General features: G+C 34.8%; 2 protein-coding genes across 2 annotated transcripts; one reads left to right on the forward strand and one right to left on the reverse strand.

Moving 5' to 3' along the window:
- Positions 1–3,908: 3,908 nt before the first annotated feature.
- Positions 3,909–7,894, forward strand: LOC125473176 (zinc finger CCCH domain-containing protein 6-like). The gene is made up of 4 exons (XM_048575622.1): positions 3,909–4,282; positions 6,056–6,259; positions 6,387–6,511; positions 6,603–7,894. Exons 1-4 carry the CDS (start codon positions 4,211–4,213, stop codon positions 7,693–7,695), a joined length of 1,494 nt encoding a protein of 497 aa, XP_048431579.1. The 5' UTR covers positions 3,909–4,210; the 3' UTR covers positions 7,696–7,894.
- Positions 7,895–13,848: 5,954 nt separating this feature from the next.
- LOC125473226 (auxin-responsive protein SAUR50-like) lies at positions 13,849–14,549 on the reverse strand. Its single transcript, XM_048575771.1, has one exon. The coding sequence runs from the start codon at positions 14,435–14,437 to the stop codon at positions 14,117–14,119; it is 321 nt and encodes a 106-aa protein (XP_048431728.1). The 5' UTR covers positions 14,438–14,549; the 3' UTR covers positions 13,849–14,116.
- Between the last annotated feature and the right edge of the window lie 614 nt (positions 14,550–15,163).

Here is a 15,163-nt window from a genome sequence, read left to right on the forward strand (position 1 = left end):
TCTTAAATTTCAGTTAAAATCGACAAACTTATATGATATTTCCCATATATCGAAGAAACTTTTATATTTCGTCAAAATTAGTGTTTGATATTTTCAAAAATTTCATTTTCTATTATTTCATCCAAAGCAATCGATGTCAATATTGATATAGATATATTTATCGATATTCCTACTAATATCGATTTTTTTTAAACACTGCCCTCAACTATATATCCCGCATTCCCAGAGTCTGAAATTTCTAGAGTCCGAGTTTCTACCTATGCATCCTAGAATCCGAAATTTCACTTTCCCTAAACTAATTTAATAGAAATCTTAAGGAGTGTGTGTTGGAAATGTGCCCTAAAACCAATCATATGATGATACTTTACGGACATTTCAAACTAATGTAGTTCATTTCAAACTAATGTAGTTTAAATGTAAAGGGCAAAGATTATTGTTTGAGCCGTCTAATATAAATGTTATATGCTTAAACGATAAGTCCAAGGAATATGTGATTGGAAGAATGCGATCTAAAGAAGTTAGATTCATGAGACCATTCTTTCGTTGACACATCCTAAACGTTCCTGATCATAGGATTGTCAATTGGGCATTGACAGTCCGTTAAGATCAGTACGTGCTATGTCTTCTCTCAGGGAGAGTGACTAGTCTCGAGTCATTGGTGTGTGTGACATCAAGACAAGTACGTAGGTGCTCAATAGAGAATGAGTTCACTGAACACGATCAACGAAGAGTTCTCATATTCATGTCACATGAGAACTCATGGTTGGGATAATGCAAATTAGTCTTTTGACCTGAGGCATCACAGTTGTCTTGTGGTTAGGTCCTTAATCTTTGATTATGTCAAAGTCACTCTATCAGGGTGTCCACGGCATCGTTGGGGTTAAGCCACTTAGCCATGGAGGCAAGTGAATGCGCAACAAGGGATCTCTAACCTTCAAACTGTTTGAGGGAGAATACTCTATGATATGATTTAGAATCTCTGGCCAGAGTATGAATGAGATGTTGGAATGCGTTCCAGATCACATTCAAGGTAATCATATAAGTACAAGATTCACATTGGATAGTAGACATGAATAAACTATCAAACCAAACAATGTGGTCAAGAGTATTGTATTAGAGAAAGACCGTATTGCATTTGTAATCCTAAACTGAATAGGTTCTCCACCTCTTTTGATTAGCTTGGGTAACCATGACATGCTGCTAGGCGTCAACCATGGTTTGTGGAAGCCCTAAAAGTGTATTATCACTAACGGGAGAATTGAAAGTAAGTTTCAATTCACAATCGATTAGAAAGAGTTTTAATCGCCCACTGCCTCGCTAAAAGGAACCTAATGGATCGTTCACCGAGTAAGGTAGAGTTTGAAGAAACAACGGAGATGAGTAAGAATAATTAAATGGTTTAATTATTTATCTAAGGCTAGGATTAATTAATATGTTAATTAATCAAACGAATAAGTTCGTTAAAGACCTCGGGTTAGTTTTGGGCCGCAAGGCCCAATGTGATTTGAATGTCAAGCCCATTAACTCAAGTTGTATGACAACTTGAATAAAACAAAGGGCTTGAAAGCCCAATAAACCTATAGGCTAGCCATGTGTAAAAGAATAGGGCTTTTGGTCCATTAGGTCACTTATTTGAAGAGACTATATAAAGGACTTTATAGCCTAAAATTTACTAAGGGTTATTTTTGGGGGAAAGGATGAGAACACAAGCTCTCCTTTCTCTCTAAAGTTTTGGCCAACCTTGGAGGGATCATCTAGCAATCAAACTCCTCCAAGGTCACTCATTTCTTCTTCATTATGCCTTGGTGATGAATAATTAGAGGTTCTCAATTTTGGGAACTTGGAGAAACCTTTTCATCCATCCAAATCCATGGATCCAAGATGCAAGGAATGAAGGCCCTCTCTTTGGGTGATTAGCCTTTGCTTATGCAAAGAGAAATCTACAAAGGTATTGATTTCTCAACTCACTTTGTTTTGAGTTGAGTCTTGATTCACCTATCTACTAGGCTTTGAATTTCATGGGTAAATGTTTTGTTTTAAGTGCATACAAGCATGATTCCGCCTTTAATTGTTAATTGCATGCTATTGATGTTGCTTAAATGAACATGTTTTTCACAAATTTTCCTTCAGTGTGATGCTTTCTTTATTCGCTGACGATGATTCAAATGGGATTATACGTGGTTCAACTCCATAACTTCCACCTTCATTGTACACAATGTACAATGTTACCTTTCTTCTACATCGACCTTCTCTTCCCCTCTCATATTAGAATGTAATCTGATAATCACAACAGTCTATTTTCTAAATTATCTTTTTGAAAGAAATACATTCTCGAAACATTGTTTAGACATAAAACTGTCATCATAAAAATAGACGAACATATTCTCTTGATTACACATCGAATAGTCATGATGAAATCAACTGACATAACTTAATCGATTTTTCAAAGAATGATGATTGGAAAATGACCGTTTCGATCTTTGCATAAGAGACTACGTAATACAATCCGGAATCCACTAGTCAACTAGAAACCCCTTGGGTTCGTGGCTTCATGGTCTTAGCTTATATTGGGCCATATTGTTAGTACTATCAAGATGGGCATTGCCCCAATAAGCAAATGTGATAAATTAGTAATTTTCACATTCTCATTTTTATTTTCACGTATTTTTATCGTGCATGAGAAGGGAGAGGGAAGTGCAAAAATCTCTTCCCTACCATTTATAACCCAAACCCCATTTTTCCTAACAACAAATAAAAATTAACCGATGATGCTTAATTTTAGTGGTAGAAAGCAATTATGCTTATACATTTTGGTGCGGGGTTTGTCGCCACTGATCCTCATTTCTCTAACAACTAACAATTTAATTCATTGAAATTAATGTTTGTAAAATAAAAATCAACGAATAAATTATCTAATGAGTTGGTTTTATGGAAAATATTATTGTCTACGTGGTGTCTTTGACGATTAATTTTAAGGAAAATAACTACATAAGTTTAATTAAGGTATTTTCCTTAAAAAGTAAAGGATAGTACAATGTATTTTATCTCGTCAATAAATATGGAATTGTAATGTGTTTTACCAGATTAGATTAACCAAAATATCACACGAATTTGTAAAAAATTTATAACTCAATCAATTAAAACCGTATTCATGCACTAAATTCTGCATTCGAACTTCTCATTCTCTAACATTGTTGGCATAAAAAATAAAAAAAAATCACACCATCTAATTCTAAGAAGAGAATCATAATAATTTTTAGCCTATTATGAGATTAAACTTAGTGCAGATAATATTGTTTGTTTAAAAAAAAAAAATCCATGAAGTGAATCATAATAATTTTCAGATAAATACTAACGAGTCTCTCTAAAAGTGTGACTCTCCATAAAATTTCTTTCACCTTATGTTTTTAGAGCAATATTTTGTTATATTAGCACAGAAATTTGCCAAAAACATAACAAAAAATCTATAAAAAGTTCCACTTTAAGAGAGCTTCCCTAACGTTTCTCTTATTTTTAATCTCTCTCCCTTTAAGGAGTCCTAAACCCTTAAGGAAAAAATAAAAGGAAAACTAATGAAAATGACTTGAAAATTTTGAGTTTTAAATATTAATGATAAGGACAAAATAAAAATAAACTGAATAGTACCAGAATTGACTTTTTAGTATAAAAATATGATTTTTTGTTAAAATAAACAGTACCGTAGGTTTTTTTTTTTTTTTTTTTTGTTAAAACTCTCCAAAATAAAAGAATCCTTAACCTAGTTGCTCAAGCATCCTCCTAATTCATATTCCTACTCCTTCCAAATATAAAAATCCAAAAAAAAAAAAAAAGGTGAATAAAGTGGCCAAAGGGCCATGTCAAACAGTCAAAGGGCAGATAAGAAGTAGCGCATTCTCGCGCGTCTTGCCAAATAGGCCGTCATAATTGAAACCTGCAAAATTAGGATAACCACAAGACAAACAATTAGCTGTCTCTCACCATTCCCGACGCTTCCCGAAATCCCCCATTCAACCTCCTTTATATAACACCACCAACGCATACACACCCCCCTCCCGCACTCGTTAAGCGACGCCGCATCGCCTCTCTTCCTCCCCGCTTCAGAAATTAGGGTTTCAAGTTCCCAAATCTGTGTAAATCGGACCGGTAAATTTACGAATTTGTACGAAGGATTTTGTGTAAATTTGAAGCGTTTTTTTTGAGATTTGAGACTATGAGAATGAATTTGAAGCGGTCGAGGAAATCGAACTCCGTATCTTGGGCTTCTGGAGCCGATCTTCGTCAGGTATAATCGCCGATTCTTTTGAAAGCTTTGTTCTTTCTTTCGATTCGATTTTTTTTTTTTTTTTTTTTTTTCTGTTTGGCGACTGAGAAAATACGCCATCGATCAGTTTTCTTTCCCTTTGATTATTTCCCCAGATTTAATTAATATAAACTATGACTCTTAAATATATGATTGATTGAAGCTTGCTTCCCGTTGTTAATTTTTAATTATCGTATTACTTGTTTGGATTAATTTCTAATTGGATTAAGATTTGGGTACCAATTTAAAACCATCACCAGAAACTCATTGGACCAAAAAAAGAAATTTATTATTGGATAAAAGCTTGGATTAATGAAAATATCAAGGCCCAATATCCAAATCTTGTAAAAGATTTAAAACAAGATGTTAAAAATCAACAGAGTTATACCGTTAATCAACGGATTTAGAACAAGATTCATCATAATTATAGCATGATTCACTAGAATTAAGTTGAATTCGTTGCTACGAAATCTATCTCGCTGGAATTGTTTAAATAGGCGAATGATCGTTGTGAAATTGTACTGCTGTTTGGTATGTTTAAGATCAACAGAAATTCTAAGTAGGATCATCATAGTTATTACAAGAATCAACAGGATTAAATCCTATTTGATTGCTCTGATGTCTATAATTTATGAGGTCACATGGTCTTACCGTACACAACGCGTAATACTGTTACGTGGTGTTACAATCGGTGCATGTACATTTGTTAAAACTTTATGCTAAAGTAACCCGTAGCCCACCACGTGTTATAATTTGGGTGGATTGGTTAACCAAACAGTGAGTTTATACACGCTTGGTCCACATGGTAGGCGATGGTATAAACATTAGGTATCATATATAATGTTTTATGATGGATGATTTGTAACTTCTTGTGGCGGTATTATGGTCACATTTGAAAATTTCTCAAAAATGTGTAACTAGGTAAACCTAATCTAAGATCAACAAGAGTCACACGACGTACTGTTGAAAGTTTAAAACTTCAGATCCCTTGAAGTTGGGTGAGAGTACTGTGTGCTTGTCGCTTCAAGTGGCATAAGCCTATTTTTGGAGGGGCGCACCTCTGTGGGTGCCCCTTAAAAAAAATAAAAAGAAAAAAAAGAGTTAGAAATCTCTGATTACGGAAATATTGTCGCGATTAATAGTACGCTCAAGGTTTTGAAGAGCGAATTAATAGTTCGGTTAGTGAACTTTTGCAGAAAACGAATTTTGATTACCATCAAACAATCTACATCATCTAAATCTAGAGAGACTGTTGGAATCAACTCTTTGCTAACAGTTACGAAAACATCAACAAACGGGGGTTAAGGTGTTTAGGTTTTAGGGTTATAATACCATCCAAAGGAAAGAATGGTTTCTTTTAGCTTCTGATTGGGGTTCAATGCATACCAGTAGAAAGTTTGATGAATGTGGCAACTTAGATGTTGAAAGCAAGAACATGTGATCTGTAAACGAAAATGGTCAGTGAAAACATGTAAACTTTCATGATCAGACAGGTATTACCTTGATGCTTGAATTCCAAGATGGGGGCTGGCTTGAAGTTTGCAGCACATTCCTAAAGTAGAATGTATAAATAAATGCTTAACCGTCGTTTCAACGTTTTCCTGCTATCGGATGCGTTTCAAGTTTTTTAATGTGATCCTGTATACATTATTTTCTTCGTGTCAAAATTTGTCTTTCTAATATTTTGTGGGAAATGTTACTGAGTGTTTTCATTCATATGTTTGTTGTGACTAACTCAAGTTTTCCGTTGAATAGGTAAAGCTGTTCTCTTCTGAAGATTATCCTGTCGCTGTTGGTGTGAAATATCAAAAGCATCTTCAACCAAAAGCGTCATATATGTCGCGGTCGGTTCCTACGGAACATGTTTCCCCCCCTGGGTTTGAACGGCCTGTTTCTGTGAGCCAAACAAAAGTGGAGCTACCCCCCATTCCTCGGATTCGATGGAAATGCCCTTCCAAGGTGAGTAGGCGTTAGATATTTTCTAATTTTTTTTTTTATTGAAGTATGCATGTGATGAGAATATCTGGTCTTTAGTCTGAGTCGAACTCTTCATTTTAATGGTGTTACGTTTATTTTATTTGAACAGTTTGTCGTGAATGACGCCTGGCAAGTAGCAGCTGGTGAGGAAAGTGAGGAAGTCAAGGCTCAAAAGTTGAGAGGGATGAGAGTGCTCGAAGCAGGTTATCCTCGTCTTTCTGCAATTCCCCCAAAGTAAGCATTCTATCTTGTATCTCGACGTATGTTTCATAGTCTTTTTGTTCTTTTACATAATTGAACCTGATCATTTTTCTGTATTGTACAGCCCCTCTGTTTCTTTGGATGTAAAAGCTGCGCGTTATGACGATAGCCTCACTCCTTCAGTCCCCCTTATTCCAATTGAAGAAATGGAAGAAGAGTCCCAGGATTTACCATCATCTGATATGGAATTGGATTCCGATGTAGAATGTCGGCCACCAGCCTTGCCTCAAGGTCAGTCGGCATCTCGGGGTCCAGCTTCAAAATGCAATCCTCCTCAGCAAATTGCCGGTGATCAACCTTCACTAGAAAACTCACCTAGTCAAAATGCCGATGTGACTGCTGCTGCTTCAGTCGCATTGACTGCAATCTTGAAAAGCGCTGAGAAGGGAAGTTTGATTGATACTGATTTGCTCATCAAAATCCTAAATGACCCGAAAATGATCCAGAAATTGATTAACGAACCTGGATCGCTGGCCCATGCAGAAGTTGCACCAACGAACTGTTTCGCTGCGCCGATGTCAAAGACGACAACTCCATCAGTTCCCTCATCTCTTCCAAAATCTGATATGCTAACAACTGCAGGTGGAAAATTCTTCCCTATGGCAGGTATTATGAATGCTATCTCTCTTCAACCAGGTAATGTTCAAACGTCCGGGTTGAACCAACCCGCACCATCACCACCTGTGTCCGTCCCCCAGTCCAACTTTGGCATGCTACCTAGGCAGCCAAATCAAACTCAAGCACAAACCCCCACTTTAGGTGCAATGACGTATCCCAACAGAGCTCAACCACCGGCGTTCCTCGTCAAGGAAGCGCCGCTCCCGCCCGCGAAGAATATGAACTACTATAAGAACCTCATCATGCAACATGGAGTGGAAAAGCAAGAAATCCAGGACCCTTTTATTGCACAAAAACAAATTGGTAACAAATTTAATCTCTTGAAAGACGTGAAAATGGTTCAAAACTTTAAACCCGGACAAAAGAAACCGAAGAATCTGAAACAATGCAAGTACTTTACTGGCTCCAACGGATGCCGTAACGGCGTTAATTGCAAATTCCAGCATGACGTGCCATTTGAATTGGGGAGTGGTAATTTTTTTGGGGGCCATATTGCAAAGAGAGCGAAAACCGATGGGGTTAATACCTTACGGATATGAAAGTCCTGTGAAATTTGGACCGTGGTTTTTAGTTTCTTTGCAGTTTTGTACACAGAAACTTGGGGCGGTTGGGACACCGAGAGACAGGGTATAGGGGTAGTTTCGAAATTTCGTATTTGTAGGGAACCACCGTGTAGATATTTGGCATTTGCTGAGGCAATTTTATGAGATTAATGAAAAATCAGTGCTTTTATTTTAATGATGCTTGTTCCACAAGGGAATAGCCCATAAAGCCGTGTTTTTATTCTAATGGGGGTTAAAAACCTCATGCTTTACCAAGTGATGGGCAATTAAATTTATACATAACTCATACTTAAGTAAAAATATAAATTATATATGAATACGTAAACTTGCAAAATATAATGATATATAGATTAAAAAGTATTAGAACATATTGAAAACATGAGGAACAAACATATGATGGGTGCTCATCTGATATCTAGTAAGTTTCTTACAATTCACTGAAAAGATAAAATCAACAGGAAAGTAATCGATCTTTTGTCTAAGTGAGAGTCGCAACATAAACGGGTGCTAGCTAGGCCTATGCATCTTTTTTTAATTTTCAAATGTTTAGAAATTAATTGGGGTGATGACGAGTTGCCTGACACCTAGACGGTGGTAAACGGGTCTAGGCATTTATTTTTAGAACAATGTGCTTTAGTAGAGGCCCAAATGGATAATGTTGAACCTGAACAATGATGTATCTTTCAAATTTGAACAATGAAGTATTTTTTTTTCTTCAAATTATTGTAGTTACTAATAACTAATGAAGTCATTAGCTAGTCGCTTTTTGAAAGAAAAAAAAAAGAACGCAAGTGGCCCTTCATCACAGTGATGGAGATGAGTGTTGCTTTTGCACCATGGCATGATTCGAACCATATCGGCTCCCTAATCTAACATCTAATCTAACAAATCCATCGTTTGATCAAAAAAAAAAAAAAAAAAAGCATTTTATGCTTAAATGAAGAAACATCTTTATTCCAAATCCCTCTTAAGGCATGATTACTTAAAGGATTGAGTTGCAAGAAAGAGTATTAAGATCATGTCTTCGATAACAATCAAGGAATAACCGAGGGACAGGGTCTGTTTATCTCTTACTTCTTTTATCCTTATTCCTTCTCATATAAACTGATTTATGGCTTCTTCGATTCTAAGTAAACATGCTATTAGAGTGTAGTAATAATCTTCTTCGCTTATGAGTAGGAAGTCTCAATTTAACCCACATAGACAATAAGTTTGATACCTAAATATTATCATTGGGTCCGCTGTGTGGTTTATTTCAAATTCCCTCTTAGAGTCATTGATGTTGAATCAGCAAAATAAAACTGAGAATATTTTGACAAGTTGTATTGACTTTTTAATTGGAGAGGAGAATTTCTTTATTAACTCATGTATGAAAATATGGATAAAGTATATATATTGATTGGTGACAAAAATATGAAATCATTAATTGGTATTCAAACTTTTTCATAATTTTTTAATCCTTGAATGATCAAATAATTGATAACTAATTGTTTTGATGTTACTGTCATCCTCTCAAACATTATTTATTTCGCAGGGAGTCCAAAACACTGAATAAGAACACATTTTAAATCAAATTTTATATTTGATTTATATATATTTTTCCAGTTATACTAATCATAATCCCATAAGTGACATATATAATTGGGACAAAAAACCAGCAAACTTGGGAGACATATAGTTCGAGCTACAGGAGACATTATTGATATTTCCTCCACCTCATTTGTCAACTTGTGGAAAGATACGATATTGGTGTGTGGCAGTTGTGTGGTGCTGAAAAATCAAAGAAAAAATTTGAAATAAGTCCAATTTTATAGGTCATCTTTTGAAATAGGTCCAATTTTTAATGACTTTTGAACTTTTGAAATAGGTTCAATTTTTAGTTACTTTGGACCCATATCAAAAAATCCCAAAATCAAAGCCCTAACTTCACAAGAGAAAAATGGAAACCCTAGTTTTCTCTATGGGCGCACGAACCCAAAAACATGTCTGCCTTACAACTCCCTACCTCTCACCTGACCCACTTATCCAACACAGTCCGTTTCCTGCATCCAAATTAACCAAATTTATTTGGGAAATCCCCAATTCAGAATAAAAGCAGCAGCACTGTGGTTTTCGCAATATCAGAGAAAGAGACTTGTACCAGAAAAAGTTTTGTGGGTGCCTAATATCTTCCATGCAAATTCAGCCATGTGTTGGATTTTAGTTTCTCTTACATTCATCAATCTTAAATGTTTTGTTGGTAAAGATCTAAAATGTTGGGTTCTCCATGATTTTTCAATTTTCATGTATTGGTAGGGTACATGAAACCCTAAGTGAAAGGAAAGTTAGATGCAAGAACAAGATCTCCCTAGGCAATTGCTTAATTCATGATGGGAGTTAAGGGGCTTAATTAGTTAAATGTATTAAGCATGTTGTAAACCCATTAGGACAAATGACAAACTTTGTGTTAATTTCGGTATATCATCTTAATAAGATTATAAAAACAAATTTAATTACGTACTATTGTATGCAACTGCATGTCACAAATTCATAATATATATATATATATATATATATATATATATATATAAAAGCTAATTTTGTAGCTGACGTTGGAATTTCATTAGGACACGAGGCACACATATTTAGCCACAAATAATGGGACGAACTGTGTCTTCGATGTAGAAGGGATTGGTGATGAGATTAAGTAGGTTGGGGGGGGGGGTTCATGTAGTACTTTCTACTCAGGCTTTTGGTTCTTTATGGAGAAAAACTTCGGCATAGCCTAACTTGCCACTGGACCATGCTAGTGACTCTCTCATTCACTCAAAATTGTTCACTTGTTAAAGATTTAAGTTAAGTTATTGCCGGCTGCACTTTTTCAAATGATTTTTTTTTGATAATTTTATTGTGGATACTATATAACGAGAGAGTTCTTTTCAATCTACATTGTAATAGTAATCAAAATGATTTGATGTACACAAAAGGGATTAAGTACAAGAACTGAAATGGTAAGAGTAAAACTGATTGATATGGATGGAAAACTCTCAATCAATCAACATAATTATCAACTAAGAGGACCTAAATCTATGATTCTGTTTGAATCCAATAATTAATTAATGGTTTTTAGAAAAAGATGATGTGAAAGATTATGGCGTCTTTCTTTGATCACAACATTCTCATGTGAGCTTTGTCTCCTTGATTATATATCACAAATGTTGGGTTAGTGACCAATCCCTTTCTACCAAAATAAGGTTATATGCCTCTAAACGCAATTAGTTTGGAATCTTGGAGGTTAAGGAAATGGAAAGGAATTTGAACCGTCCAAATTGTGCTGTGCATGCAGCATTATACGATAGATAAGGATAATCGATCATCATTAATGAATTAAGATCGTAATGAGGGTATGTACGACTAATAACAATGTGATCGATTAACTAAAGTGTGATTAAGAGTCTCCTAATAACCAAGAGCTTCAAAGTGGACATTGAGACCCACTTGCATGTGCCTCTAAACGTACAAAAATGGAGTCCAATTAATTAGCATAAAGTATGCGCGTCACTAGATTTTAAGCTGGTTAGGTTTTTGAATAATATTGGTTGAATTGATATCTTCTTTTTTCATGGCTTTTGAAGAAGGATCGACTTTGTGGTGCATGGTAGTGGTCTGTGGTTGGCACTTGGGTTAGGGTCCATAAAAAGAAAAGTAGAGATTAATTAACGGATTTGTTTAAATTAGTGACTTCCACAAATTATATGAAGTAGGTACTTCAAGTTTGTACGATATAATCTGTCGTGTGGGTGTCTCCAACTATCAAGTAAGTGCAAAGTTTTTATTAATTAAAATGTTCCTAAAGATTGTTTAGAGTGGAGCTAATTTGAAACTAATTAAGTATGTCGAATTAGTGGATAAAACGATTTACATGAAATAGAATACCAAATGTGATTGACCAAATGTTAACACAATAAAAGAAACACTAATGCTAACTTGAACTAGTAAGTACTTTTGCATCAATGAGAATGAAACAAATGATCCCTAGAAGAGTTCCACAACGAGAAATAGAATAATGCTAGGTCAACCAAACTTTTAGACCAAATTTGTAAATTAAGTGTTGTGTCATCAATAATAATTAAATTATCAACATCCACGTTATATGATTACAAAATTAAGTTTGAATATATAGTCTCGTTCGCATTAATATAGGCTTATTTCATCTTCATGCGCGCATACAAATGATCCGCAACATTTACACAACCCTATTGGTAAAGCAACCCTAAACCCTAGCACAAAAACTTCTTTCAACCCTAATAACCTAACATTAGAATTGGGTTTTGTTATGTCCTTTTTCCTTACGATTAACCTTTTGCTTGACATAATGTTTATTTATTTTTCATTGAATTTAGTTTTCCGAGATAAACTTTCATTCGTTTTAATTTATCATCTGTATTGGTTATTTACGGAAGCATTAGTCTATAGTACTTTTTTTAAAAAAGAGTACTATAGTACCATTTCTATTGAAGGATTATTTTCTGTAATGTTATTAATCACCTCCATGCATAACATCCTACCTCGATTTACGTCTATAACGTGACATTATTACAGTAATAACAATGTTATACATGTTATTAACTATAACTTTACCATATATAATTTTATGTTATAAACTTTGACCATTATATATATAATTTCAGGTTGTAAACTTTGACCATTATAGCTTAACCTTACATTTTTTATAATTCAGAAGTTGAACATTAATTAACATTATATTGTAACATTAATAAATGTGAATGTAGAAAAGCCTAAAACTGAATAACGATGATAGATAATTTCGTGACGTTTACTGATAATAACTTAGTCTATAGTGTAACAAGAAGTTCACAGTGTAATAGTCAACGTTGATGGTGTAATAAACAATATCATTTTATAATCTCACACATTTCATAACGTCTACTGATAATAACTTAATCTATAGTGTAACAAGGCATTCATAGTGTAATGGTCAACGTTGATGGTGTAATAAACAATATCATTTTATAATCTCACACATTTCATGGCATATAATGATAATAGCTTATTCTATAGTGTAACAAGACGTTCACAATGTAATGGTCACATTGATGGTGTAATAAACAATATCATTTTATATCTCACACTACAAAAAAAAAAAAATCCCTCTCTAAACGAAAAAAAATTATCAGGCAAAATACGGTTTTGTCACCTTTAAGTTTTCCCCATGGCTGTAGTTGTAAAAAATCAAAATCGGAGCTAAAATAACTGTTAAATAGTGATTTTTCGTTTCTAACTGTCAAAGGATTTTGCCCCGTAACCTCATCCCCCGAAGTCTGTTTTTGGTGATTTTTGGCTTATGCGATCTTGAAGTATTAAAAACAAGTTTGAATGTTGGATTGTTAAAATTAATTTCGCAGACTGTGAAAATCATCGAAGGAATTGGATATGCCAAAATGTACCTCCCCTTGCATGATGAAATTGTATATTTTGCCCTATGAATAGTAAACACTAAACCTTTACCCTAAATCATAAAATATACATTAGCTTGATGATGAAACTTGAACAGTTCTTCGCGTAAAGGATGCCGTATTACGTGCCAAGTTTTTTTGTTGGCGCAAAAACTATACCCAACGAAGGAAACTTTGCCCGTCAAACTAGTTTCATCAAACTAAAGCCTTTAAAGAAATCAAATCGTTGACCAGTTTTGCCTGACGAACGTTTATATTCCATTGGTTAATGTTTATTTGCCTGACGATATTCATTCATCGAGCAAAATTTAGTCAAGCAAATGATAATTTATGATAGTGTCACTATCATTATATATGTGACTTGAACAGTATACTTTTAACTCTAAAGTAACTTTTTTGAAAGAATATCCCAATGTTTCTTTCTGTTTTTCCTATTTCAGGTTATATCATTGACCAAGACAACTAAAACGGGTTTCTCAAATTGGACCTGTACAGTTTATGAATTGCAAATTTGACCAAAATCTTATTCCCAATTAAACTCGGCAAAATATATATCAGCCAACTTTCATCGTGGATTGTTGCATGAACTCCATCTTTATATACTAGTGCAAGATAAGGTGTGTAAACCAAAAGAAAGCCAAAATGAAACAGAATAAATTAAGAGAGATAGAGATTAAAAAAGGGGGAGCCTTGGAGCTCCTTCGAAATCTTTCATTAAATGTCTAATTGAAGAAAAACTCCATACATGTATGATCATATATGCATCATCAATATACGATCACTAACGTTAATAAATCACGGTCAATTAGAGCCACCAATTTTCGACGACATATACATCAATTTATATTACCAATTAATCAAAGGTTTGCAGAATGCTTGAAAAAAAAAATGAAGCAGCTAGCATGCAATAAGCTTCATTTCTGTTGCACATTCTGCAGAAATCAATAAATTTGGTGGATTAGAGATCGAAAAACGACTTCTTCGCAAGGAATAGTTAAACCCATGTCGTGGTTAAATCCAAACTCCTCCTCAGCTCTTTGGAGAAGAGTTTGAAACTCTGGATGCCCCAGCCATGAAATTGGGATGATGTATCTGCTTCTGTTTTCACCAACATACACTGCAAAATGCCCTCTTGGCACATCATCTGGAAGACCACCTTCATTGTTGTACCCATTTTTCTTCCCAAAACTTGAGCATCTTTTCAGAATTTGCTTCAAAGCTGCTGTTTGAGGTAGCTTGTTTGATTTTTTGCTGATAGCCATTGTTGTGTTTGTGTAAAAGGTTTGAATAGTATTGTTTAATAGGTTGAGGGTAGAGAGAGAGAGAGAGAGAGAGAGAGAGAGAGAGAGAGAGAGAGATGAGAGAGGAGGGGAAGTGTGAGAGAAGTTTTGATGGGGAGATTGGACGGATGGAGGGGTATTTATATGGGGAGAGAGTGAATTAGGGAATCGGTTTTGTGAGTAAGCAAGGCCATGTGATATTGTGATATGTGGGGGCAAAGAACAACTCACAAGTCAATTAGGGAAAACAGTGTTCAAGAGGCATGCATGGCTGCTAGCAATCCCATTGGGGCTTGGCCTACCCATGCTTCCCTCATAACGTACACCATGGACCCCCTCTCTCTCTATGTACTAGTTTAGTATCTACTCGTACAAGTACTTCGTTATTCCTATTCACTTTTAAAATCTGTTTGATCACCATTTTATCTTTTGTGTTCTTTTTGTCTCTCTAGATATTTAAGATAGTAGAAAGATAAAAGGAAGGAAGAAGATTGAAGGTAGAGGAAGAAGAAACTGCAATGGAAGTTTACATAAATTGAAAACTAAAACAATATACATGATTTTTCTTTTTTAAGTTTTTGTTTCGTACATTCTCTTTCATCTTTTCATCCTCTAACCCTTCTCCTTCTTCTTTGCACCATATGTCTTCTCTCCATATTTTAACTAAAATATGTAAAAACAAGAAACTAAAATTAAAATGATTATCAA

Source organism: the organism of the source record quoted next, unplaced genomic scaffold (genome assembly GCF_019419815.1).
Source record: "Pyrus x bretschneideri cultivar Hongxiangsu unplaced genomic scaffold, Pyrus_bretschneideri_v1 Contig8, whole genome shotgun sequence".
Lineage (NCBI taxonomy): Eukaryota > Viridiplantae > Streptophyta > Magnoliopsida > Rosales > Rosaceae > Pyrus > Pyrus x bretschneideri.